Source organism: Aphelocoma coerulescens, chromosome 8 (genome assembly GCF_041296385.1).
Source record: "Aphelocoma coerulescens isolate FSJ_1873_10779 chromosome 8, UR_Acoe_1.0, whole genome shotgun sequence".
NCBI classification, from domain to species: domain Eukaryota; kingdom Metazoa; phylum Chordata; class Aves; order Passeriformes; family Corvidae; genus Aphelocoma; species Aphelocoma coerulescens.
The window spans coordinates 8,304,040-8,329,655 of NC_091022.1; the positions used below are offsets into that span (position 1 = coordinate 8,304,040).

At 59.4% G+C, this 25,616-nt stretch overlaps 4 protein-coding genes across 15 annotated transcripts in view; 3 read left to right on the plus strand and 1 right to left on the minus strand.

The window, feature by feature from the left end:
* The first annotated feature begins 4 nt into the window (after positions 1 to 4).
* LOC138114372 (flavin-containing monooxygenase 5-like) lies at positions 5 to 5,275 on the plus strand. Of its 2 annotated transcripts, none has more exons than XM_069023735.1 (9): positions 5 to 222; positions 1,552 to 1,705; positions 1,916 to 2,104; positions 2,185 to 2,347; positions 2,586 to 2,728; positions 3,073 to 3,272; positions 3,571 to 3,920; positions 4,243 to 4,315; positions 4,545 to 5,275. In XM_069023735.1, the coding sequence occupies exons 2-9, from the start codon at positions 1,574 to 1,576 to the stop codon at positions 4,888 to 4,890; spliced, it is 1,596 nt and encodes a 531-aa protein (XP_068879836.1). In that variant the 5' UTR covers positions 5 to 222; positions 1,552 to 1,573; the 3' UTR covers positions 4,891 to 5,275. The 2 variants fall into 2 exon arrangements, with proteins under 2 accessions (XP_068879836.1, XP_068879835.1); XM_069023734.1 differs by lacking the exon at positions 5 to 222 and adding an exon at positions 250 to 1,134.
* A 546-nt stretch (positions 5,276 to 5,821) lies between these two features.
* On the plus strand, positions 5,822 to 11,253 carry LOC138114373 (flavin-containing monooxygenase 5-like). Of its 3 annotated transcripts, none has more exons than XM_069023738.1 (8): positions 5,822 to 6,114; positions 7,900 to 8,088; positions 8,169 to 8,331; positions 9,003 to 9,145; positions 9,378 to 9,577; positions 9,668 to 10,014; positions 10,413 to 10,485; positions 10,570 to 11,253. In XM_069023738.1, the coding sequence occupies exons 1-8, from the start codon at positions 5,980 to 5,982 to the stop codon at positions 10,925 to 10,927; spliced, it is 1,608 nt and encodes a 535-aa protein (XP_068879839.1). In that variant the 5' UTR covers positions 5,822 to 5,979; the 3' UTR covers positions 10,928 to 11,253. The 3 variants fall into 3 exon arrangements, with proteins under 3 accessions (XP_068879839.1, XP_068879837.1, XP_068879838.1); XM_069023736.1 differs by lacking the exon at positions 5,822 to 6,114 and adding an exon at positions 6,136 to 7,097; XM_069023737.1 differs by lacking the exon at positions 5,822 to 6,114 and adding an exon at positions 7,137 to 7,658.
* A 243-nt stretch (positions 11,254 to 11,496) lies between these two features.
* On the plus strand, positions 11,497 to 19,306 carry PRKAB2 (protein kinase AMP-activated non-catalytic subunit beta 2). Of its 2 annotated transcripts, none has more exons than XM_069023755.1 (8): positions 11,497 to 11,563; positions 14,164 to 14,341; positions 14,571 to 14,737; positions 15,580 to 15,673; positions 16,242 to 16,362; positions 17,558 to 17,691; positions 17,985 to 18,053; positions 18,414 to 19,306. In XM_069023755.1, exons 2-8 carry the CDS (start codon positions 14,180 to 14,182, stop codon positions 18,489 to 18,491), a joined length of 825 nt encoding a protein of 274 aa, XP_068879856.1. In that variant the 5' UTR covers positions 11,497 to 11,563; positions 14,164 to 14,179; the 3' UTR covers positions 18,492 to 19,306. The 2 variants fall into 2 exon arrangements, with proteins under 2 accessions (XP_068879856.1, XP_068879857.1); XM_069023756.1 differs by having other exon boundaries at positions 16,242 to 16,356.
* Positions 19,307 to 19,487: 181 nt separating this feature from the next.
* The window catches only part of PDE4DIP (phosphodiesterase 4D interacting protein), a 28,809-nt gene continuing 22,680 nt past the window's right edge, over positions 19,488 to 25,616 (minus strand). For 4 of the 8 annotated variants that reach the window (XM_069023753.1, XM_069023747.1, XM_069023746.1 and 1 more), the window contains 15 exons: positions 25,084 to 25,558; positions 24,613 to 24,848; positions 24,340 to 24,391; positions 23,853 to 24,067; positions 23,496 to 23,690; positions 22,737 to 22,958; positions 22,441 to 22,572; positions 22,205 to 22,324; positions 21,940 to 22,117; positions 21,734 to 21,858; positions 21,422 to 21,547; positions 20,657 to 21,234; positions 20,445 to 20,583; positions 20,297 to 20,343; positions 19,488 to 20,058 (listed from right to left, as the gene is read on the minus strand). In XM_069023753.1, the coding sequence (XP_068879854.1) occupies positions 20,026 to 20,058; positions 20,297 to 20,343; positions 20,445 to 20,583; positions 20,657 to 21,234; positions 21,422 to 21,547; positions 21,734 to 21,858; positions 21,940 to 22,117; positions 22,205 to 22,324; positions 22,441 to 22,572; positions 22,737 to 22,958; positions 23,496 to 23,690; positions 23,853 to 24,067; positions 24,340 to 24,391; positions 24,613 to 24,848; positions 25,084 to 25,558 (2,873 nt within the window). In that variant the 3' untranslated portion in view covers positions 19,488 to 20,025. The remainder of the gene's footprint in view (positions 20,059 to 20,296; positions 20,344 to 20,444; positions 20,584 to 20,656; positions 21,235 to 21,421; positions 21,548 to 21,733; positions 21,859 to 21,939; positions 22,118 to 22,204; positions 22,325 to 22,440; positions 22,573 to 22,736; positions 22,959 to 23,495; positions 23,691 to 23,852; positions 24,068 to 24,339; positions 24,392 to 24,612; positions 24,849 to 25,083; positions 25,559 to 25,616) is intronic. The other 4 variants (XM_069023750.1, XM_069023751.1, XM_069023748.1 and 1 more) reach the window with 4 other exon arrangements.

Here is a 25,616-nt window from a genome sequence, read left to right on the forward strand (position 1 = left end):
GCAGCCTCCTGTCGGGAGAAGGGCAAATTCAGAGGCAACTGTGCACAGAGGTTTTATAGCCCAGCAGAGCGGTTGAGAGCTCAGAGAGGTCCCCTGTACCTGTCACACTTGGGCAGTTCGTGCAGAGCTTCCAAAAGAGCGAGAAGCCAGCTGACAGCAGAGCAGGAAGAGCAGCACTGCCAGTGGTGCCTCCTCTTCATTCCCGTGCTGATCCCTTGCTTGGTAAGATGCTTTTGATGCTTTTTGGCAGGCAGGTACAGAGTGTGGGTTGGCAGCTCAGCACCTCTGCCCCAGGCAGAGATCAGCCCTTGCCAACAGTGAGGGACAGAAAGAGCTTTATTAAGCTTACTGCAAACATAATACTATGAGTTTTAGAAGGTTAAAACCATTTCAGCTGCGGAGCTTGGCCCCTATGCCTTGCTCAGCTCTACGGCAAAGTTCCCTGGACAGGGGAGAGCAAATTTCCTCTGCAGTCCTAAGGGGCTATCTGGCTGCGAGTGTGCCAGGAGACAGCAGAGAGCTCTGGATCCCCCTGGTCTGTGCCTCCTGCAACCTTTTCCTTACTGGTCCCACCACCCTCACACCAGTGGCACCCCAACAGCGTGGTGCTCCTCGGACCGGGGTTCCACTGGCCCCAAGGACTCTGCCAGCCCAGGAGCGAGCCGTGTGCCGACACGTCCAGCCCAGGGGCAGAGGGCATGTGGGCGATACAGTGCCGGCTGCCACTGGAGCAGCCAGAGCTGTGTGTGACCCCAGGTACCAGCATAACCGGGGTTGGACTGATCCTGATAATCCTGGGGTAGAAGTCCAGGACAGCGTTTGTTTACCAAGCACGCAACCACAAGGATCGGCTGCGCCAGCGCCTGGGATGACTCCTTAGGCCGCCGTCCGAGACTGCGGCGACACCGCTGCCGGAACAGCCAGGCAGGCGGCCGGGAGCCAGCCGAGTTCTGGCTTCCTTTCCCTGGGCCCGTGGGAGGAGTGACGGAGGGGGCGGCCTCGCTCCCGGACGCTGCGCACCGTAAAGCCAGGCCGCGCTCGGGCGGCGCGGGTGGGGGGCAGCGCGGCAGAGACCCTCGCACGGCTCCGTGCCTGTCGCCAGCCTTCCATGGGCTGCGCATCCCGTGGCCGCAGGTCGGTGAAGGGTGTCCCCCGCGCTGCCGGCACGCAGCGGGCATCGGGACAGCACAGCAGGAGCCTCCCGGGGAAGGGAGGGCGCAAAGGGCAGGCTGAGGGGCTGTCACCCGCCTGGGAGGGAGCCGTCGGTCCCCACAGAAGGGCACAGCACTCCAGGGCACCTCCATCGCCGGGACTTGGCATGGGCAGGGAGATTTTGAGGCTCCCTGATACTCGGTAGGATTTCCTCCCGGGGCATCCAGAGGCAACACCACAACAGAGCAAAAACCAGCACTGGGGGACAACAGTTGCTTTATAACCCCAGACAAACTTTGAGGGGCTACCTCTCTTGGGACCTCTTTGGTGCACCAAGGTCGAAGTTCTGCACAGTTGCAGCCCTGGTCACTCAGCTCCGCTGTCCGACGCTGTCCCCAGGCAGCCGGTGGTGGAGCGCATCATGGCAAAGAAGGTGGCCATCATCGGCGGGGGCAGCAGCGGGCTGTGCGCCATCAAAGCCTGCCTGCAGGAGGGGCTGGAGCCCGTCTGCTTCGAGAGGACCGGCGACATCGGAGGCCTCTGGAGGTTTGAGGTAAAGCCTGCTGGCCACGTGTCCTGCTTGGGGTCAGCACGGTGACCCTCAGGGGTCGGTGGTGGCTGGTGGGGTGGCAACCGGCCACAGTGGGATCCTCTGGGTGAGACTGAGGGCAGGGGCTCCATGAAAAGGAGCACCTCATCAGCCCCAGCCATCCTTCCCTGTCAGTCCCCTGGCCACCACTGAACCATTACCCCGCTCCCACAGGAGCGCCCCGAGGACGGCCGTGCCAGCATCTACCGCTCCGTCATCATCAACACCTCCAAGGAGATGATGTGCTTCAGCGACTTCCCCATCCCTGAGGACTTCCCCAACTACATGCACAACTCCAAGATCATGGAGTACTTCCGCATGTACGCCCAGCACTTCGACCTGCTCCGCCACATCCGCTTCAGGGTGAGAGCTGGGGGCCGAGGGGGAGGTGGCAGCGGGAACGGGGGGCACAGGGTGTCTGACACCGCTCCCCCTGTGCCCAGACCAGCGTGTGCCGCGTGTCCAAGCGCCCCGACTTCGCCAGCAGCGGGCAGTGGGAGGTGGTGACGGAGAGCGAGGGGAAGCAGGAGGCGGCTGTCTTCGACGCCGTGCTGGTGTGCAGTGGGCACCACACCGACGCACACCTCCCGCTCAGCTCCTTTCCAGGTACTGCCCTGCACACTGGCATGAGGAGACACTCTTAAAAGCTAGTCCATGCCAGTCCCTATTCTCCCTGCTGCTTTCCCTCCTGGCCCCAGTATTTCCCTGCCTTGCTTTGACTCCAGGAGCGCTCCTATGCTCCCCAGGAATGGTTTGGTGGGGCAAGGGAGCATCTCCAGTCTTTACGGGGGTGATCCTCCAACCTGGCACCAGGAAACCAAGCATCCCTCCTTCCTGCTCACAGGAATTGAGAAATTCAAGGGCCAGTACCTCCACAGCCGAGACTACAAGGACGCTCAGGCTTTCACAAACAAAAAGGTTGTTGTCATCGGAATCGGGAATTCGGGGTCAGACCTGGCTGTGGAGATCAGCCAAACAGCCCAACAGGTGAGCAGCAGGAGTGGGGTCCTGGCAGGCAGGCCAGACCCTGTGGGACACTGCCAGCTCCACAAGGACACCAGCACCAAGGCACTTGTACAGCTGCTGCTCCATGCCAGCACTCACTGTGTTTGGCCATGCTGGCACCTGCCAATCCTAGCTGCCAGGCAATTGAGACTTGGTTCCACTCCCCTACAAGATGCCAGTCACCAGCTCCCTCTGCCCTCCGGGTCTTTACCCAGTGCTTGGGCAGCAAAAAGCAGAGTGATCCCAGGGCAAGGGCTTGTCCCCCACAGGGCAGCCCTCCCAGGACCATCACTGCATTCAGGAAGTGATCCTTATTCCTTGTCTAGGTCTTCCTCAGCACCCGCCGGGGTGCGTGGATCCTCAACCGCGTTGGAGATCGGGGCTACCCCATCGACACCATCTTAACCACCCGCGTGAAGACATTCCTGCAGGAGCTGGTCAGCTCATCCATGGCATGTGACTACATGGAGAAGAAGCTGAATGCCAGGTTCGACCACTCACGCTACGGCCTGAAGCCAAAGCACAGGTATCAGCAAACACTCCCCCTGCCCAGAAGGGACCGTCTGCCTCCCTCTGTGTCCTGCCCAGTTTGGCCATTCCATGCTCCCTGTGCTTGGGCTGGGTTAATAGTTTTGTTGTGCCCAGGCAATGTGTGAGGGAGCCACCACTGCCCGTTCCAAGGACTCTTGGAGACACCACCGCAGGGGTATCTGTCAAGCATCCCTGGGGATGAGCATTCCCAGAGCAGGGAGCAGCAACTGGAGCAGGACACTGAACAGAAACACTCCCTTCTCAATGCCCTGATGGCTTCTTGCACCTTCCAGGGTCCTTCACCAGCACCCGACTGTCAACGATGACCTGCCCAACCGCATCATTTCAGGCAGGGTGCGGGTGAAGCCAAACATCCAGGAGTTCACGGAGACATCTGCCATCTTTGAGGACGGCACCAGAGAAGATATTGATGCCGTAGTTTTTGCCACAGGATATAGCTTCTCCTTCCCATTCCTCGAGGGCTGCGTGAAGGTGGTGGAGAACCAGATTTCCCTCTACAAATTCGTGTTCCCCCCTGACCTGGAGAAGCCGACACTGGCTTTCATCGGCCTCATCCAGCCCCTGGGTGCCATCATGCCCATCTCTGAGCTCCAGTGTCGCTGGGCCACCCGTGTCTTCAAGGGTAAGTCAGGCAAACCTGCCCTGTGGATGCAGCCCTGGAGTGAGGGCAGATGGTGCCCAGCCATGTCAAGGAGACAGCAGCTGGTTGTGCCATCCTGGCTATGGTGATGGCATGGCTGCCTTGCAGCTGTCACAGTGAGACGGCCTCTTGTCTGAGAGGGACAGGGACAATCCATACCCTCAGCTCCACAGACTGCTCCTCCCCATCCCAAGGCACTTGGACATGCCTCAGGTGCCAGACCACACACCACAGTGGTGCTGGCAGAGGCACAGCACGCAGGCAAGGCAGCACCGCAGTGGTCGCTGTGTCTTATCCTCCCCAGGGCTGAATGAGCTGCCCCCACGGCACGACATGGAGGCTGACATCGAGCAGAAGAAAGAAGTGATGGCAAAGAGGTAAGATCCCTGTGGGAGCACCAAGGGGCTGCCTTTGGCACAGCTGCTTATGGGCATCCATCCTGTCCCATGGATGCATCCTGGCACATTGTGTGTGCGCCAACAGAGGGCAGGGATGGGGTTGGCCACACTGCCCACAGTCCAGTCTGTCCAATACCGCCATCCTGGTATGCAGGGCATCTGCCAGCTCTGCTTCCAGCACCTACCTGCCCTCCCTCCCTGCCCACAGGTACGTGAAGAGCCAGCGGCACACCATCCAGGTGGATTACATCCCCTACATGGACGAGCTCGCCTGCCAGCTGGGGGTCAAGCCCAACGTGCTCACCCTGTTCCTCACGGACCCCAAGCTGGCGCTGGAGGTGGTCTTTGGGCCCTGCACGCCGTACCAGTACCGGCTGCGGGGCCCGGGCGCGTGGGCGGGCGCCAGGGAGGCCATCCTGACCCAGCAGCAGCGCATCCTCAAGCCCCTGCAGACACGGCACGTGGAAGAGAGCACCTCGGCCCCTGCCATGCCCCTCATCTTCAAGCTGGTCGGGGCCGTGGCCATCCTGGCAGCTGTTTTTGCTTACTTGTAGGTGCTCTGCAAGCATGGGAAGGGAGGCTTTGCAATGTGCTGGGGGTTGGCTGGCCACCCCTGCCCCTTGGCAGCCTGTGCACCCCAGTGGTGGCAGAACCCTTCCTCCTGCCTGGAGGCTGTGACCACGCCATGAGCTCAGGATGCACAGAGCCTCCCCAGCTGCCAAAATAATGCTTGGGCTTCTGCTCTGCACCTGCCCGGGGGGAGTGCTGTCAGGGACAGAGGAGGAAACCTGCTCACTGCAGGCTAAATTCCAGTCCCTCTCAGCCAGCACTCCGGGCCTTTCTGTAACCCAGCCATGCCAATGTTGCCACGCTCGCACCAGAGCTAAGCAGCAAAGGCACAGCACACTTTCTAACTGGATAAATGCATTAAACAGCCAAGTGTCCATCCTGTTACTGACACCATCACGACCCTCCATGTGCTGTGAGAATGCTTACAGGTTTGAGATTGGCCTTGAGTCACTGGCCCACAATAGCATGGGCTGATGCACACACACGTTCCACAGCATGACAGCCTCTCGCAGGATGTGTGCTGCCGGAGCGGGTCCCAGCAGTCCCAGCGGCACAGCTCAGAGCCACCCTCTTCCCCTGCACACAGCCCTTCCAGAAGGTGGTTGGGTGGGCTGGGGACCCAGAGTGGGTAAAGGATGGGGGTCCTGGCCACCACACGCCTGGACTGCTCATGCCAGCCCCCCAGTCATCCCCTAGGTTTGTTTTCCACACCACAACCTGCCAAAATCTGAAGCACAGCCACATCTTTGCCCTGCCCAGCAACTCATGGGGCAATGTCAGCATCGTTAAGAGTTTACAGAATGTAATGTGCGTCTTGCGGCGGGCAGGCACAGGCAGGAGGCGTGGCAGGGCAGTGGAGGAAACCTGTAGATCATGTCTGAAATAAGCACGTCTTGTGACACCCCAGCTGACCTTGGCCACCCACAGGAAGCACAGGGACAGTCACCCCCAAGCTGAGCAGCACCGGACAGCCTCCCTGGTGGGATCTGCCTGGCTCCACAACCCCCCTTCAAGTGTGTTTTGCTCTTGGCCACGGCTTCTCCAGCATCCCTGCCACCACCACACCGTGGGACATGGCTGCCCGGAGAGTAGCTATCATCGGTGCTGGTGCCTCTGGCCTGTGCACCCTGAAATGCTGCCTGGATGAGGGGCTGGAGCCTACCTGCTTTGAGAGGAGCAAGGACATCGGGGGGCTCTGGCGCTTCGAGGTAAGCCCCGTGCAGCCAGCCTGTCCCACGGCAGCAGCACAGATGGGACTGGGATCGCTCCTTGGCAAAGAAGGACGCACCACTCCCCTGCTTTGCATGCGTGCAGCAGGCAGGTTTCCAAGGAAAACCACAGGAAAGTAAACCTGCTTTGGCAGCGTGGTGCCAGCTGGTGTGTCAGGCACATAGGACCCAACGCCTGCTCACCAGCAGCAGGATGAAGCGTCCTCAAGGACTTCACTCCATGGCTTGCTCCCCCAGCTCAGACTTCCCTTTCCCATCCCTCCCTTCCCAGTCTCATCTACCCCTTCCTCTGCTGTTTTGCTCTTGGTCGCTCCCAGCCCCTTCCTACCTGTCATATCTGACCCCCTGTCTGTCCCAGTCTCTGTCCTGCCCAGCTCTTTCTGGGAATCAAGATTGCTCCTCTCCCTGCTTCTCTGCCACTCGCCCACACAGAGACACCGAGTGCTGCCTTCTCTGTGCCTGGACTCTCCCTGCCTTGGAGCAATCCTGGAGTTTGTCTCTGCCCCCGCCTAATGAGGCTGCTGAATTTTATCCCATGGACCCACCAACAAGATGATCAGTGTTCCCACCATGCCCAATATGCATGTGGGAGAGCCCTGGGGAGACACACATAGTCCCATGCCAGAGTGGGGTCTGAGGTGGATCAGTCAGAGTCTGCTGGTTATACCTGTGATGTGTCAAGGACAGGGCTGGTGTAACAGAATCAGAGCAGCAGCATCCATCTGCCAAGGCACAGACCTGGCAAGCGGGAACAGCCACTCAGCAGAAAGCTCTGGAGCTGGCTCCACAACCAGCGAGACCTGATGTGGCTGCCAGGGCAACAGCACCACAGGAGCTTTGGGAATGTGCCACCCCATAGGGGCAAGGAGTGGAAGTGGGGAAACTGAGGCACAAGACCACCATGACCCACTGTCACCACTGCCTAGCTCCTGCCAGTCCAGATGTCTTGGTTTGAAAGACAGGTGTCTGCCTCTCTTGGAATGGAAAATGTAACCCCCTTCACTCTGAATTACTATAATTTTGAAATTAAGGGGCTTTCAGGCAATTATATGAGAAATAGGAATAACAGTTCTTTACTAGTATATATAACAAGACAATAACACAAAAATACTGGCTTAACCTGACAGAGTCAGGATATGACCTGACACCCTGCTGGGCAGGGTGGCGGTACCAGTCCAATTAAGTGGTGGCTGCAGTCCTCTTTGAAGTGGTTCTGTTGAAGTGGTCATGCTGTAGAAAGGTCTGGTCCTCCTCTGAAGGTCCAGTGGTGGTTATGTAGCTCTTGTCCTCTGGGAATCCGGTAGGTAAGGGCTGCTTGTGCTGTTCCAAACCCCAGATTACACCCAGGTGGGAATGCTTGGCTCCTCCCCCTGGGCGGAGCAGCTCACAATGGGTTGATGTAATTCTGTGAGTCAGGCGGTGGGTCCTTGATAGCCCATTAAACAGAGACAGCCCCAGAGGGAGTTGTCAGGGATGAGTCATGGTAGGAGATAACGAGCACTGCCCCACTGCTTTAACAGCTGGTGAAGATGATAATAGAATACATAATTTTGGTTACATCTTACACTGTAACCTAGGGCACTGGACCTACCTCTTCCCTGTTTTTTGGGGTGGGGGTCTCACCCATGGGAGAGTGCTGGATGCAGGGATGGGTGCTACAACCACCTGTGGCTTAATCCTGCACTCACAGGGGAGGTGCCAGGCAGGGCAGGCAGGTAGCCCTGCAGTCCCTGGCCAGCACTGAGCTGTGCCCCGCTCCCACAGGAGCACCCCGAGGACGGCCGTGCCAGCATCTACCGCTCCGTCATCATCAACACCTCCAAGGAGATGATGTGCTTCAGCGACTTCCCCATCCCTGAGGACTTCCCCAACTACATGCACAACTCCAAGATCATGGAGTACTTCCGCATGTACGCCCAGCACTTCGACCTGCTCCGCCACATCCGCTTCAGGGTGAGAGCTGGAGGCCGAGGGGGAGGTGGCAGCGGGAACGGGGGGCACAGGGTGTCTGACACCGCTCCCCCTGTGCCCAGACCAGCGTGTGCCGCGTGTCCAAGCGCCCCGACTTTGCCAGCAGCGGGCAGTGGGAGGTGGTGACGGAGAGCGAGGGGAAGCAGGAGGCGGCTGTCTTCGACGCCGTGCTGGTGTGCAGTGGGCACCACACCGACGCACACCTCCCGCTCAGCTCCTTCCCAGGTACTGCCTGTGGGCTGCTTGCTTGCCTGCTCCCTGACATCCCTAAATGCCTTTGCAGCTTAACACACCAGGTGGGATTGCATGAGTATCCAAAGCATCCTGCTGGCAGATGTCACCGCTGCCAGTGTGCCTCTCCCACCTGAGACAGGCTCCCTCTCCATGTTGCTGGCCAAGCACCTGCTAGGCTCTCCAGCTCCTCACCAAGGCTGGAGGGCTCAGCACTGGTGGTGGGCTTCTCCTCTGGGTGCTAGGGGAAAATGCCTGGAGGGTGTTCAGCTGTGGAGACCCTCTTTGGCTGGGGAATGGGCTGGAGCATACTGTCACCAGGGTCTGGCGAGACGGCACGGACCCTGGTTGTTCCTCTACCAGCAATGCATGGCACAAGACAGGACCTGCAGCAGAATTTTGGGATGGAAGCATGGAATTCTCCAGTCCAAGCCCTGTTTCAAGCCAGGCCAGTCCCAAAGCCAGAGCAGGATGCTCAGGGCTATGCTGAAGGTCTTCCATGCTGGAGATGCCGCCACCCTTCTGGGCACTACCCCAGGGCTGCATAACTCCTGTTGGTCACACTGGTCCTAGCTTGTTCCCAAAACACACCACCAGTCTGAACAGGGGGCAGCCACCCTCCTGTCCCACACCTGAGCCCAGCATGTCTTTCCTCTCTCTTCCAGGGCTGGAAAAGTTTGAGGGCTGGTACCTGCACAGCCGGGACTACAAGAGCCCTCAGCCCTTTTTGGGAAAGCAGGTGGTTGTGGTTGGCATCGGGAATTCAGGCATCGATATCGCAGTGGAGCTGAGCCACACAGCCAAGCAGGTGTGCTGGGGGAGCTCCCGGGGATGGGACCCCAGAAGGCACCGATCATCCCCCACCATCCCGTGTAGGCTCCCCTCCCTCCAGCACCTAGCCACAAGCGCCCCATCCCCTCCGTATGGGGGTGGCTATTGTGGTCCCAGCAGCTGTATTGGCTTCCCTGTCCCTGGAGCACAGCTGGGGCCCAGCCCAGTCTGAGGATGCTGCCATGCTGCCACCTCTCTTCACCTTACAGGTTTTTCTCAGCACCAAGCGTGGGTCCTGGGTGCTGCACCGGGTGGCAGAGAGCGGGTACCCCTCTGACTTCAGCTACATCAGTCGCTTCACGCAGCTCCTCCAGTACCTGCTGCCTCCAAATGTCATCAGTTTTTTCATGGAGAGGAAGCTGAATGCCCGCTTTGACCACACACTCTATGGCCTAAAGCCCAAGCACCGGTGAGTGCCCCAGCAGCACCCCAAGTACCCTTCTCCAGTGAAGGCCATCCTCCTGCCAGGGCCTGAACAAGTTCTGTCTGTGCCTTCCAGGGTCTTTGACCAGCACCCGACTGTCAACGATGACCTGCCCAACCGCATCATTTCAGGCAGGGTGCGGGTGAAGCCAAACATCCAGGAGTTCACGGAGACATCTGCCATCTTTGAGGATGGCACCAGGGAAGATGTCGATGCTGTGGTCTTTGCCACAGGATACAGCTTCTCCTTCCCATTCCTCGAGGGGTTCAAGGTGGTGGAGAATCAGATTCCTCTCTACAAATTCGTGTTCCCCCCTGACCTGGAGAAGCCGACACTGGCTTTCATCGGCTTCATCCAGCCCCTGGGTGCCATCATGCCCATCTCTGAGCTCCAGTGTCGCTGGGCCACCCGTGTCTTCAAGGGTAAGTCAAGCAGGTTTGGGGGATGCAGCTGGGCTCCCCCAGCCACACCAAGACTGGGTTGTTGCTGGTGGCATCCGCTGATACGCTGCCTCCCCACACTCACTTTTTTATCTTCCTTTTACTTCTTCATGAGGACAAAACCCCGCTTTGCATTTTTCTACAACTCTTGCACTGTTCTTCTCTTGTGGGGGCCACTAACAGATCCTGTTGCCTGCAACCACATTCTCCCTTTCCTTTCCTGCTGTTACTTTCTTTGCCCATGTCTCCCACTTTGCTCCTGACGTGGTGGCACGTTCCAAAAGCCCCACATTCAAACAGAGGCCAGGCTGGGCTGCAGAGCCATCCAGACGGTGGCAGAAGCACAGCCCACCCTCCAGCTCCAGCCTCCTTTTGCCCAGGGCTGCAGGGCCTGCCACCGCCTGTCGACATGCTGGCTGAAATCACACAAACCAAGGAGAGAATGGCTCAGCGGTAAGGCCCCTGCACAACACCGCCCTGCTACCCTCACCCCGTGCCCCCTCGTCAAACCTGCCTGCCCTCCCTCCCTGCCCACAGGTACGTGAAGAGCCAGCGGCACACCATCCAGGTGGATTACATCCCCTACATGGACGAGCTCGCCTGCCAGCTGGGGGTCAAGCCCAACGTGCTCACCCTGTTCCTCACGGACCCCAAGCTGGCGCTGGAGGTGGTCTTTGGGCCCTGCACGCCGTACCAGTACCGGCTGCGGGGCCCGGGCGCGTGGGCGGGCGCCAGGGAGGCCATCCTGACCCAGCGGCAGCGCGTGGTCAGGGCCCTGCAGCCGCGGGCCAGCGGCCGCCCTGCCCGCTCCAGCGCCGCGCCCCACGTCCTCACGGTGCTCTTCAGCATCGGCATGATTGTGGCCACCCTCGTCTACGTCTCGCTCTCTCCTTAGGCTCTCTCTAGCCTAAAGTGAAGGAGACAGCGGGTCCTCGCGGCAATCTTCTCCTTTTCCCTTGGGCTATGTCTGTTGTCTCTCGCTAGGTGTGCCGGAGCACGGAGGGTGCAGCCTGGTCTGTTGCACCTTCCCGCTGTGGTACCACCAAGTCTGCTCTGAGAACAGGGATCACTCCCCTTCCCTAAATCCTGGCCCGGCAGCCCCACGAGCTCTTATCTATGGGTTAGGTCACAGAGGTGGTGGGAAAACTGAGAACGTGCCCAAGCGGGGCTCCTCGGGAAAGGGCAATAAAGCTTGTCCCGCCGCAGTGCCCGACTGCGTCAGTCTGTGGGGTCCATCTTGAGAGTCCGTCCTGCCCACGGGCAGCACCCCCGCCGCGCCCGGCCCCATCCCTGCCCGCAACAGACATGGCCGCCTGCGGCTGAGGCAGCGCGGCCGCCGCCCGTGCGCCATTGGCAAGAGCGGGCCGACCGCCCTCAGCAAACATGGCGGGTGCCCGGCGGTGGGGCCGCGGGTCGGGGGCGGGGCGCGGCCGCGGAGCGCGGCGGGGGCGGGTCAGAGCGCCCCGCAGCGGCCGGCGGGGGGTGGCGCCATCTTGGACGGAGGCGGAGAGCGGGGCGGCGGCGGCAGCAGGTGGGGTCGGGCCGGGTCCGGGCCTGGGGACGGCGGGGTGGGTGTCACGGGTGGGTGGGTGTGAGGGTGGCGGCTCCCCGGGCGCCGCTGCGGGTGGCGGTGGGTGAGGCGTGGCTGCGCGTCCCCGCTGTGTAGCCGTGTCCCGCACCTCTCAGCGGTGCAGACTTCCGTCTGGCAGCCCCTCGGGAGGGCCCGGCCCCTGCCGGTGTGTCCCGCTCCTCCCCCGGGTCACGGCAGACCCGCGGGCGCCCGTGGGCCGAGCCCGCCGTGACAGCCCCGCCACCGCCCCCGCCCCCGCCGAGCAGAGCCCGAGCCCTAGCCCTGCCTGCTCGGAGGGAGATTTTCCGCCCCCGGTTTCTCAGCTCATCCCCTTAACCTTACGGCAACCTCCGGGCTCAGCTCTAGTTCCCGTCTCCGAAGGAGGGAGAGCCCGGGCGGATCTGGCTTCCCCGGGCCCCCAGGCGGTGTCAGCCCGGCGGGATGCTGGACCCCGTCCGTCCCTCAAAACCCCCCTGGGAATGCCTGCCAGTGCTCCCCAGTGTTGCTGGACAGAGACCCCATCTGTCCTGCATAAACCCCCTCGGGCTGCCTGCCAGTGTTTCCCAGCGCGGTCACTGGCCGGGTGGGAGAGGCAGCAAGCATGGCACATCCTGGGGTGGGGGGAATGGGTGTAATTCACTTGTCATTTTCCAGGTGGGGACGTGGGGCTGGCTGGAACGGAAGGGCCCTGGTGATGGGGCGGGCAGGCAGGGGCCCACCTTGCTGCGGGTTGCGGCTGGCAGGGGCTTGCTGCCAGACTGGATGTCCTGAGATGGCATGGAGGTTTGCTGGTGTGGGCATCCGTGACTCGGACACACCTGTGTCACATGATTTCCCGTGCTGCAAGGGCTGGTCTGGGTGCAGGAGGGTTTGAACTGTAGAAGTTAATTCAGCAAAGCCAGGTACTGCAGGCTGTGCAGAGACCTGTCCTGGCACGGGCAGGGTGCCTGTCTATGTGGTGCAGGGGATTCAGATGGCACGCGCCAGACAGGAGCCATCGTTTGGGATAAAACTCAGGAAGTGTTTGGAGAGCGTGACCTGTAAGGGACAGAGGTACTGGATTCCTTTTGGAGAAGAGAAAGGGAAGCTTCACATCTGTCAACACCTGCACGTATCTCTCAGGCCTGTCCTGCTACAAAAGGATGTTCAGCCTTTCCTACCTTCCTCCCTGTAGATGAGAAGTAAGGGAGTAGTGGGAGGAAGCTCCTCAACAGCAGGTCTGGAGGTAAAGGGGCAGTTTTTGTGAGGAGCTGTCTGTGCCTCCCCAGAGCAGAGAGGGAAGATGTCAGAGCAAGAGGTGCAGCTCACCTGACCTGGATCTTCAGGTACACTTGATCTGCACTGAGAGGGGTGGGGGTATGGGTTAGCTGCCCACTTGAGCTGCCTTTTAGCCCCCAGGATTTAAGAAATACTGTAGTAATTGTTGCATAATATCCTAAAGCCTGGCTTTGGCTGGCAGCCTTTCTTGGCACCCTTCCTATAACTTGATCTTTTAAACAAACCTCCAAATGTCACAAGTGAGCACATGAAGCAAGGCTGGCTGTCCCCTTGCTTGCCCTACAGAGCCCATGGTAAGTGAAACCTACAAAATAAGCCTGGAAGTGGGCAAGAACCCCAATCCATCTCAGCTCCTGGAAAGAGGGTAAGGCTGAAGGGTCCCGAGTAGCTTGCAGTGGCTTTGTTGTTTGTCCTGAGAGGTGTCTAGTTGTTCATGGCTTGGTCAGTTCTCCTGTTTTGCTTTCTCTGAGCTGGGTGAGATTGGGGATGGCAGCCCATCTCCAGCTGCAGAGGGATGCCAAGGTGGCCAGGGCTGCCCTTCCCTCACCGTGTGCCTCCAGACAGCCAGGCAAACGCTGGCTAGGTCACAACAAATGGTCCTCCTCGCTGTGCTGTGCTGCAGCTGACACGGTGACTTGCCTGGTGAATCATAAGTGAATGCTGCTGGAAGCTGAGCGTTTTGCAGACACCACAGCATTGGCCCCACTCCTTGGACAAGCTCCATCTTGGGTGATTCCACGCAGACACTTGAAATGCTCCCTGTTGCCTTTGCAGGCACAAGGCTCTGCTCTGCTGCCTGCGAGCTCTTGGAGACTTGTTGGGGACTGTAAAACAGCTGCTACTTTCACTCCCTGGCTGTTTTCTTGCTGGATGTAGGGGGTTGTCTGTAGAGCCTGACTGCGGGACTGTGAAAGAGGCTCTGTTAATGCCAGGCAGTTGATTTGCCAATAAAGGTTGGCTTTATTTTTCCCATCAGCTCTACTCTGCCAGCTGCCAAAGGCTGATGAGGGACACAGATTAACTGGTATTGGTTTTGGAGTCTAACAATTACCAGCTTAACTAGAGTGATGGTTCTTAAAGATGTGGCTATAATTAGGTCAAAGTGTCTTGTTTGTTGAATTCCCATTCAGCTCCCAAACTTAGTAGTGGAAATGAACTTGGGGCCTTTTTCAGGATTGCTGTTTGTCTCCATTGGCAAAGAACATTGGGAGATGGCTCCTTTGCTCCTCTCCTTGTTGCCGGAGCCCGTGGGCAAAGGCAGTGTTGTTCTCTGACCCTCACAGGGGCTGCTGAGCTGTCATGGGGAACACCACCAGCGAAAGGGTGTCTGGGGAGCGCCATGGCTCCAAGTCCCACCGCTCGGATGGCTCCAGTGCCTCCCACCCCGCCAAGGAACACCCACACAAGATCATGGTGGGCAGCACCGATGATCCCAGCGTTTTCAGCTCCCATGACTCGAAGGTAGGGGCTGGCTGCTCCCTTCCCTGCCTGCGCCCTGGAGCTTTGGCTCACTGGCTGTGTGGGGCTGTGTTCCCAGCCATTTGAGGGGTCTCTGGGGGGCTGGGAGGCTGGAGGAGCTCTGTGGTGCTCCTGTCTAGGATGTGCAGGTGAGCTGGTAGAGCCCAGGGGGAAGTGAATGTGTTCACAGTTGCCTCTGTGTCTCAGTCAGGCTCTGGTTTTCTTTGCCCAGATTCCTGGGGACAAGGAGTTTGTGTCGTGGCAGCCAGATCTGGAGGAGTCAGTGAAACCATCTCAACAGGCTCGTCCAACTGTGATACGCTGGGCTGATGGAGGCAAAGAGGTCTTCATCTCTGGATCCTTCAACAACTGGAGCACCAAGATCCCACTCATCAAGAGGTAGCGAGTCCCTCAAGTCGCTTACTCTATGTTCCCCTCTGCTCCAGTGCAGAGAATGTTTTCCTTTGCTCACCCAGCTTCTCTCCATTCACCCCAGCTGTGGGTCTGAGACAAATACATGGTCAGTTCCTTCCCTGGGTGGTGCTGCAGGGACAGTGGGAGGTTGTGAAACAGGGACAGGACAGGATGGTCCACTTTGCTTGCCCAGCTGGACATCACACAGCAGCAAGTCCTGGCAGCAGAGCCCTGCCCAGGTATGCAGCAGTCCTCTGGAAGCTGTCAGCTCTTCCTTTGGCTGCAGCATTACCCCATGCCAGGTTGTATTGCTGCCAGTTAGTTAGTTGTTTGTCCCTCACATATCTTCCTGCCCTAATGGTGTTCTCACTGTTCTTCAACACATCTGTGACTTACATGGGAGCTCATGTAGGACTCTGGGCATAATCCTAGCAGATTCATCTGGAATGAGTTTGTCTCAACTGCAGGCTTGACAAACAGAGCTGTCCCACTTGCTCCTGTCCTGCCATGCCAGCACAGGGCAGGAGCTTTGCCCATGCATTCTTCCCAGCCTGTCTTGCACAGGGTGTCTGTCACATCCACTTTTTCTGGGCATGGAGAGCTAGACTGCCACTTGCAGCTGCCAGGGGTTTGAGCCATGCTGGTGCTTGGAATGCTTGTACCTGTTGTGGCCATGCCTTGGGTCACTGATGATAAGCAAGCCTAACTCTGCATGAAGGTGTTGGGGTAGAGGGTCTGAGTAGTGCTGGTTCCTGGGGCCCCATGGAAGAGCAGCATTCAGAGCATCAACAGGGTGATGCTGTTGCACCTCTGTTCTCTCTGCACAGCCACAACGACTTTGTTGCTATCTTGGACCTTCCAGAAGGAGAGCACCAGTACAAATTTTTTGTGGATGGCCAGTGGGTCCATGATCCATCTGAGGTAATGCTCAAAGCTTTATCCCCGCAGATCTTGTCTTCTTCAGGGAGCTAGACAGGATGTAACTGCAGCAGAGGGGGAACAGGAAGGGCAGAGACTATCTGCTGAAACAAAAGGCACACCTCCATCCCCTGAGATATTTCAGAGGCTGGTTCCTCTGGACTTAGTCATGCTTTATGGGGGAGCATTGGGAAAGGGCAGGGAAATTCCAGAAGGCCCTCAAGCCCCGCTGAGAATTGGCTACATGGGAAGATGGGCCATGAGGTCAGCACTTACAAGTTCTCCTCCAAACTGAATCATGCAGTAGCAGCATGGGAAGGACAACACACCTACCGATGGACATGTAGCAGGATGGAGGATGGAAATAGGAGGTGATGTAGGAGCATGGGATAAAGGAAAATCCTCCCAGGGTAAACAGCAGAGATCTACAGGTGTAGGGTAGAGACGGACACCAGCCACCTCTGAGGTAGTGTTGCAGCAAAGACAGCTTGGGCTGGGAGGATGTAGGAAGCATTGAATGTGCCTCAGCTGGAGGTGAACATAGGAAGATTCTCACCCCAGTTCTTTCCAGCCTGTGGTTACCAGCCAGATGGGGACGATAAACAACCTCATCCACGTCAAGAAGTCTGACTTTGAGGTGTTTGATGCATTGAAGGTGGATTCCTTGGAGAGCTCAGAAACCTCAGGTCGGGGTGAGTTTTGTGGCATTACAGCTTTGCATGTGCTATTTTCCACCTCCTCTCCTCTGAGACTCACTGCTCTGAGGTGCACAGACCCCCTGGCAGAGGTGTGGGCCTGCAATGGGGATGAGTAGTGTTGGGCAGCGTGTCCTCCCCAGCCCACAGCTGAGGCCTGGTCCCTCTGGAGGGGCTGTGTTGGTGTAACTTGTTCTGTGCTAGCACCATCCCAGAGCAGAGCTGCTGCCTGTGCGTGGCTGAGGGAGCCATTTTGGACTGGGAAATGCCAAGAACATCAGCCCTTTCTGTCTGATCAACTGTAAGTCATCTGATCCAGGGTACAAGCTAGGTGATAGCAGCATCCAGTTTATTTTCAGCAGCTCCTCTTGGTTTTCATGCTGAGGTAATTTGTACCAGTGCTAGCACATTGCAAACCTCCATGTCTGCTTGTGTTACAGCAGCAGGTTAGGTTACCACGCAGGCACCGGTGGTGCTGGCTCAGTGTGAAATGCTGGCAGGAAGCTCAGTCGTGTGTCTGTCCCTGGTGCAGCCCCATCTCAGATACAGCTCAGCTCCATGTCCTTTCCCAGCCTGGGCAAGAGACACTGCTGGAGAGAAGCCAGCAAGCAGCAGCAGCTCGAGGAGGTGGAGCCCTTCTGGGGACTGGCTGTCCAAATTTTTCAGATCAGATGTAGCTGGGAGATGCAGCCAGTCCAGCTTCCAGTGACCACAAGCTCCCGAGGTCCCTCCCATGTGTGGGACAGCTGCTCAGTCTAGAGTTCCCGTTTGCCTTCCCTGGACCTCCTCATCAGGCAGCACCGAGAGCATGTGGGCAACCATCTCCCTGTGCCCCTGCTGCTGAGGGCGCAGCTCTGGAGCAAGCCAGCTGCTTCCTGCAGGGAGAGGGACCTGGCTGTGCTGAGAGCTGTGTGCTTGAGGGGTCTGTGATGGGTAACATGGGGTGCTTGTGTTGTGTCAGTGCATGTACCAGCTTACAGCCCTGCTTGGAATTGCCATGGGCTCCCCTGGCTGCTTTTTCTGCTGTGAAAAGGCTGAGCTGTTGCTACAGAACAGATACCTGCCCATGGCTTGTGGAGGATGTTGGTACTTGAAAGACCTTGCTGAGTCCTTCTAAGCTTCTTAGGAGCTGCTCTATGTTTGCCCATCCTGCTTCAGTCACTTCATGTCTCTACCTTTGTCTTCTCTCTAGATTTATCCAGCTCCCCACCGGGACCTTATGGCCAAGAGATGTACGTATACCGGCCCGAGGAGCGCTTCAAATCCCCACCCATCCTCCCGCCTCACCTCCTCCAGGTCATCCTCAACAAGGACACCAATATCTCGGTGTGTACCAGCATACTGCCCACAGAGAGAGCCACACTGGGGTCGGAAAGGGAGTCCTGTCTGCAGGGAATCTGGTCTCCCCTTGGCTGGGGTCTGGCCCTTGGCATTTCCTAGGAAAAGCATCACTTTTCCCATTTACTACACTGATTTGGCCTCCTAGCTGAGCTCTGTTCCTGTTCAGAACAGCCAGAGACAGTGGCAGCTGAAGCTGCCTGAGACAGCAGCTCCCTGTGCTGGCAGGAGCTGGGGGATCAGGGCTCTGCTGTTCTCCTGTGACACTCCTCTCCTCCTAGTGTGACCCAGCACTGCTGCCCGAGCCCAACCACGTCATGCTCAATCACCTCTACGCACTCTCCATCAAGGTAAGCGCAGGTGCTGCAAGGGTGCTGTGTGAGGGAATGGGAGATGCCCTGACTCCAGGCACCTGCAGCACCTGCAGGGAGCAGAACCTGGTCAGCTGGGGGATGGAGATGGGACCTGGCTGCCTGGTGAAGTGTGGCACGAACAGGGGCAGAGGGTGTGGCTTCCTGACAATTCCCTTCAGCTGCCTCCCTGCACCGTGATGGAGCTGAGCACGTGTCAGACCCTGCCCTTGCTCTGCCCTGCTGCCCTGTTGTGTATTGGACTGGCTGTGGGACTGGGAACAGCAGGGACAGGCTGGGGCAGCTTCCCAAGCCCCGGGGGTGCCCCAGCCCCACACTCTGACGCTGTGCCTCTTGCAGGACGGCGTGATGGTGCTCAGTGCCACGCACCGCTACAAGAAGAAGTACGTCACCACGCTGCTGTACAAGCCCATCTGAGCTGGGGCCTCACACGCTCCCCACGCAGGACACGAAATGCCGCTTTGTCTGCACACACTGGGCCATGGGACTGTGTGACAACTCTGGCTCCAGCCTTGAACCTGGCAGGGACACAGGCCCCGGCAACAAGCTCAGGGCCACTGGGGCCTGTGACACTGTCCCATCCTACTGGCGTGGTTTAGCTCTTGGTTTCTGCCCACCTGCAGCTTCTCTTGGCTTATGTGAGTCTCTGGGACCACTTTGCTGCTCACCAGAACAGCCTCTCCTCATGCCCAACACGGAAAGGGCTTCACCCTGCCTGTCTTCTCCAGCCTGTGAGGGCCTCAAGCTTGTCCTGGCACTGCACCCAGTCCAGGCTCCAGGAACACATCCTGGTGCTGTCCTGGTGATGAGTCTCCAAGGCCACCTTGTTTGCTAGGGGCTCTGTGATATCCCAGCCTGGCACCTGCCCCCTGTCCCACAGCCCTGGCTGTGGGGCTTCCCACCAGCTTTGAGGAGGGCTCTGCAGCCCCAGCCCTCTGCCAGGTTCAGTGTTGAGCAGCATGATGGACAGTACAGCTGGACCCAGCCACTCTTACCTGCTGCTGTGAGAGCACCGTCAAGGACTGCAACACCCTGTCCCCAACGTCGGGTGCTTCTGTGGGACAGGGCTGACTTTGTCACAGCCAGAGGGGCACCGGCTCCTGCCCACGCTGGAGGGGCCTGGGAAGAGCAGAGCCGGGCAGGCACTCCAGGACCCCGGCTGCACCACCTGCTGCCGCAGCAGTGCCATGGGACAGGGGGTTCTCTATTTATTACAGTATTTATTGTTCTCAGTGCTGTTTGCCTGGTGTTGGAGAGGGGCTCTAGAACAGCAAGAGGAGGAAAGGGAGAGCCCAGTGCAGCACAGAGCTGCCCTTGGGTTGTTAGGGTAGGGCACAGAGCCACCCCCCTGGAGCCAGCCAGTGCCTTTGGCAGGTAATGTGGGGAGGGGGAGCACGGCTGCAGAGACAGGCATGCCAGAAACACCACAACCCAAAGGAAACCTTTATTGGGGACTCTTCAGCCACTGAACAGAGTATGGCATTTCTTACATCTTCCTCCTGCACTGGGGCCCCGACATGCCTGGGAGTCCCCAGAACGCAATTCCAATACCTCTGTCTATATACATATACATACATCCACAAGCAGGGACAGGGACTCATCAGGGTTACAGAGGGGCCCAGGTCCCAGGGCAGGGGGTGCTCAGCGTGGAGGGCTGTGTCACCCCAATCTGAGCACTGAGGGTGGAAGGGAGCGAGTGGTGAAGCATGGGGCAGACAAAGCCCAAGCCAGCAGCTGCTGCTGCCATGCCAAACAAAGGCTGGTGGAGGGCATGCAACCACCACAGCAGTCCAAACCCATTAACTGTGTAGCACTGGACACCCCAGACCCCTTTCCACCCCTGCCCTCAGAGTAGCAGAGACAGGGTCCACTCCAGCCCTCTGGCACAGCACAGCTCAGCAGCCAGTGGGCTGTTCCATGCTGGGCCATTGCTCCTCATCCTGCATGGGGCTCACACAACAGGCAGGGCCTGCTGGGCCTTCACCTGGCAAGAGACAACATGTGGCAATAAGGAAGAGCACTACTGTGCCCTGGGGACATGGACATGCTGGCTGAGGGCAGACAAGGAAAATGTGTCCCCGTGTCCCCCACACACTTCACCCAGCTGGCTCTCAGCACTCCACAACAGCCACCACGGGGTGTGTGCCATCTGTGTCCATCCCCAGAGCATCAGGACAGGGACACCCACCCCTATCCCACACTGGCTGTCAGGACAAACTCACCTCCAGGTTCGTCCTGGCCTTGCGCAGCACATTGTGGGTCCTGGTCACTGCAGGAGAGAGAGATGGGGTCATTGAAGTCCCTGTGCTGCAGAACCACATCAGGCACATGGGACCAGGCTAGCTTGGCTGTGCCACGCAGACCACGTACACTGGCTGACGATGAACTGCTCCATGCTGTCCTTGAGCTGGGCTGTGCTGTGCAGACGCTTGGCTGTGCTCTGCAGAGCATCCTCCCTCTCAGAGAGCCGGGCCCTCAGTGCTGCAATCTCGCCCTGGAGCACCTGCTCCTGGGATGAGAGGAGTGTGGTGAGCAGTGAGCGCCTTGCCCCAGTGCCCTGCCAGCCCCCAGCCCCTGCTCACCTTGCCCTGGTGCTGGGCAGGGCTCACGGGCAGCACAGTGCTCCAGAAGGCAGTGAGGAGAGACACACACTCCTCCAGGATGCCGTGTAGGGTGCTGGCGCTGCCCCACAGGTGCCCCTGCCCTGTGCCTGTCCATCCCAGGGCCTGCGGGAGAAGGGTGCGGGAGCAGGTGCTGCTGGGGCACCCCCATCCCGCTGCACCCGGGCACTTGCAGTGCTCAGCCCAGCGCGGCAGGGCAGTGCCGGCAGCATTCCCTGGGCTGGAGGCTCCCTGTCTCCTGCTAGCCCTGCAGGCCTCACGGCTGCTTCTGGGCTCGGGAGCCACATTATGCACAGTGCGCAGAGGGTCTGGCCCCCAGCTGCTGCCAGCCCTGTATTGCCCACACTTTACCTCCTTTCCCGGGAGTGGACAGCTGGGCAGCCCGAGCGCTGGGCGTGTGAGACACATCAGCTCCCGGGCCAAGGCCTTCCCCTCTATGATGTGCTGCTCCAGGGCTCGGTACGTGTCCAGGCAGCCGACAACGTGAGCCCGTGTCAGTCCCTCGCTCTTCCTCACCAGCACGTCTGCCCCATGTGGCTCTGTGGAACAAGTAGGGCTAGGTGAGCACCACTGCCTGCTCCCCTCATGACCCACCCTGTCCCATCCCAGCCACTTGACTCTGCCCTGAGCTCTGCAGTCTTGCTCAGCAAGGGTGCTGCCACGAGTTTGTCAGGTCTCAGCAGCCCCTGAGGTCTGGCCTGCATGCAAGCAGGCTCTGGTACCCACCGTCCGTCCCTTGAACCACCGACGTGTCAGACGGCAGTCGGGAGAAGAGGGGAGCTGCTGAGTTAGTGCCAACATCCCGCACTGGAGGAGATGGGAAGCAGCCTGGAACAAGAAACATCTGAGCCCCTGTAGAGAGATGTGGCTCTGTGCCTGGGGCTCCTGGGTCCTGGCCTCCCTCTCTGCCTGCCAGCAGGGCCACTGTGTGCCACCTGCTGCCACAGGAGAAGTGTTTGGGACCACCCAAGGGTTGCAGACGGGCCAAGCACCCCAAGAGCAGGAGCTGGGCAGGGACGCTGTGCACGGGTCCCATACCTGCTCGTGTCTCAGCAGAGGGGCCAGGGAGGCTCTCGTAGACGTGCAGCTCTGCGCGCAGGGTCTGTAGGAGCAGGCGCTGCTCCTCACTCTGCTGCTGCAGTAGCGTCACAGAGTGCTGCAGCCTGCAGAAGTGACATATGCGTCCAGTGCCAGCCATGCCACCCAGTCCTGTGGCCCCAGGGCCACAATGGCTGAAACCTCACCTGTTGTTGTCCTCCTGCAGAGAGCGCCGCTCATCACGGAGCTGCCGGACACTCTCTTGGCACTCACTGAGCTCTTCCGCCAGCCTCCGCTGCTTCCCACGCCTCTGGCCCAGCTCTGCTTCAGCCTCCCGTGCCCGGGAGCAGGCAGCCAGGAGTGTCTCCTGCACTCGTGCCAGCTCTGGGGACAGAGCATGTATGTGTCATCGCCACCCCACTCAGCCAGTGCCCTCTGGGACTCAGACCCAGGATGCTGGCCCAGCCCTACCTTGGGAGAGGTGGTCACGTTGGAGCCGCAGGGTCCGGTTTTCCTCATGCAGAGCCTGGTTCTCCCTGCTCAGCTGCAGCCCCAGTTCCGGTGTCTGGGCATAGACATCACTGGGACATCCTGTGGAGGCAACCAGTGCTGAGTCTCTCTCTCCAGTGCCCCATTGTGCACGGGGTGAGCAGTGGGGTGTGCAAAGGCCTGGCCCCCAGCAGCCCTAGCCCCATGCAGCACCATACCACTGGCCTTGCTGGTGGAGGCCAGGCGGCGCTCCAGCTGCTCCCGGAGCCGGTCATTGGTGCAGATGGACTCCTCCAGGCGCTGGCGCAGGTTGCGGATCTCCACCAAGTGTTCCTCCAGCAGGTCTGCCCCTGCCACAGCCAGGGACACAGCTCAGGGCAGGAAAGGCTGTGCCACCTGCCTCTTGCCATCCCCATAGGAGAGCCCTGTCCCACAGTTGTTGTGGTGCCAGATGTCCTCCCAGTTGCCCCACATGCAGGTGGGCTGCCCCTGTGCTCTCCAACATGGACCATACCTGTTAGCTTCTGGCTGGAGGGGTACCCCAGGGGCAGGGCCCCATAGAGCAGCTGGCCAGGCGGGGGCACATCCCAGAGGGCACGGGTGTCAGTGGCCCCGGAGAGCTCAGCCAGGCCCTGCAGTGCACCGTGTTGGCAAAACGATGCTGGGGCTTTGCTGCCCTCTCCAAACGGGCCCAGTGGGACTGTGGGCTTTGCTGGTGCCATGGGCAGTGTCACACCTGCACACACAGGACAAAGTGGGGAGGAGGAGAAGGACAATGAACAGGGAGGAAGAATGGGGCAACAGACTCCTTCCATCTGCTTTTTGCCCCCTTCTTGCTCTGCACAACAGTGCAGCCCAGTGTCCCCCATCGCTGACCTCCTGTCCCAATCAAACCTGTTCCCCCTGAAGAGCAGGGGCTCTCCCAGGACTTGATGATTATGTGACACAAGGCGGAGGGTCTCAGCGCCACTCCTACACAACAACTTACCAAATCAGCCTTTTCCTAGAGGACCTGGGATATGCCAGTGCCCACACCACGGGCCAGTGCTGTCTCTGGATGGGTCCATCCAACCCACCAGGTCCTCTCTACATGAGAGCCACATGTCTCCATTGTCCCCCAGCCAGAGCAGCAGGACCCAACCTCAAAGCCACAGCCCCGAGAAGAAGGAGAAGATCAAGGGCAGGACATGCAGGTCAGAGAGGGTGGGGGTTGATGCGTCACAGCACAGCATGCAGGCAGTACCAAACCCAAGCCAAGAGGCAGCATGCTCACTTTCTCCCAGTTGCCTCCGGAGCACCTGCAGTTCCTGCTGTGCCTCAGCCAGGGAGCAGATAGAATTCCCACAGCAGCCCAGGAGTGATGGGGCCACGGGAGGAGGGGGCCCAGCAGGCAGGAAAGGGGGTAGCCCAGGGGTCAGGTCAGGCAGGGGGGCACTAACAGGTTTGGACAAGGAGTCAAAGTGAAGGCCTAGAGACAGGAGGGAGATGGAGAGAGAGGTTACAGTAGCTCTGGCTCAGCCTGGCAGAGAGCCCTCCTCCCTGGGGCACTGGGGACCCTGGCACACCCTGAGAAGCCAAGTCCCAGTGTCCAGAGGCACCACAGTTGTGGCCCCTGGTCACCGTGCAGTACCTGCATGTTGGGCGGGCTCCTCGTGGCACTGGCTGTACTCGCTGGCCGCATCCCCATCAGAGCAGGGCTCCAGCCCCTCAGAGGTGAAGGATGAGCTGCTGGCAGAGTGGGATGACTCCGAGGGCGGGCAGCTGCTACCTGGGGACTCAGAGCGCTCCTGCAACTTCACTTCCAGGCTCTCAATCACCTTCTTCTCCTGGAGCTCCCGGCTGAGCCTGCAGAGGTGGCCCATCACCAGGTCTGACCTCCATCCCACAGCTCTTTCCTACATGATGCCCCACATGCCGTGTCCCACTAATGATGCAAGGCTGCTCAGAGACATGGAGTGCCCATGGGGCTTCTCATCCCCAGAGCAGAGGCAGCCCCAGGACATCCACCTGAAGAAGAGGCCCCAAGGGTGCCCTGGGCCCCCACCCCAAGAGCAGTGATAGGCCTCAGGGTGCCCATGCCAAGTACATCCCACAAACCCTTCCCTGCGAACAGGTACCTCTGTGCAAGGAGTTCGTGACTGGTTTTATCCTCCCCATCTTGTCGATCTCCTGAAAAACCAAGCCAGAGAAGAGCCAGTCAGTGTCTCCATGCCCCAGGATGCCTAGTCCCAGACAGAGGCATAGCAGGACAGAACAGCCCAGCTCGAAGCAGGTATCCCACACAGCCCATGATGTGAGAGTGTCTACTGCTCTTCACCCATCAAAGCATCCCTTCCTGACCCATTGCACACCCACAATATCCAGTCCCACTGATGCCCAGAGGCACTTACTGGTGCCCAGCTTGTCACTGAGCTTCTCAGCCAGCTGCCTGCCCTGGGCCAGCTGTTCCCGAAAGCCCTGGCCCAGGTAGTAGTCGATGTCAGTGCCACGAAGAAGGTCCTCAAAGGACCGCAGGGCATCCCGCAGGTGCTGGGCCAGGCTGCGGCTCACCCCACGGCCCTCCCGCAGCATCTGCCGCAAGTGGGAGAGCTCCCGAGCCTGTGCCTGGATCAATGAGTTGTATTTCCTAGGAGAGATGGGCAAGCAGGGCAATCACAGGGCAGCCAGACTCCCTGAGAGCACAGCAGGGATGAGGTGCCATGGAGGGAGTCTGTGCACCATCCACTGTTGGGACTCTGCCTCACCATACAAACACCCCAGGAACCTGCCTGAAGGGAAACCACGCAACAAGGAGCCACCACCCTTGGGCAACCCCTGGAAATCCGTGTCTCCCCATCTGGTCCCAGTCCCCAGGGCCATACCCTGGCCAAGTGGCAGATTGCAGCTCCTTGGGCAAAGTGCCTCCACTCCTGGCTGCAGGCAGCTGTGCCTCGAGCAGGGCGACGCGGTGCACCAGGCTCTGCAGGTCACGGTGTGCCCGCAGGGCAGGCGGACAGAGCGTGCCATGGCCATCTGACTGCCAGCCCTCGTCCTCATCTGTGAGGCTGTGGGCTGGGGATGCCAAGGCCTTGGGACCTGGCAGGGGCCGCTCAGCACCTGAGGTGTAGCCACTGGTGACAGAGATGGAGCGGGCACGGCGCTGCAGGCTCTGGATCACCTTGTTGGCATTAAGCAGCTGGGCTTTGAGGTCCTGGATGTGCTGGTGCAGGGCTTCCACATCCTCCAGGGCCATGGTTTTCTGGGAAGTTTTGCCTGCTCTGGACATCCCTGGCTGGCACAGGGACCCCAGCTCCTCACCCAGGCTGGTCTCACTGAATACATCTGGCTCCTCACACTCTGCAGAGAGCACAGTGTGTCATTTCTCCATGCCAATGGGCAAAGCACAGGGATCCCT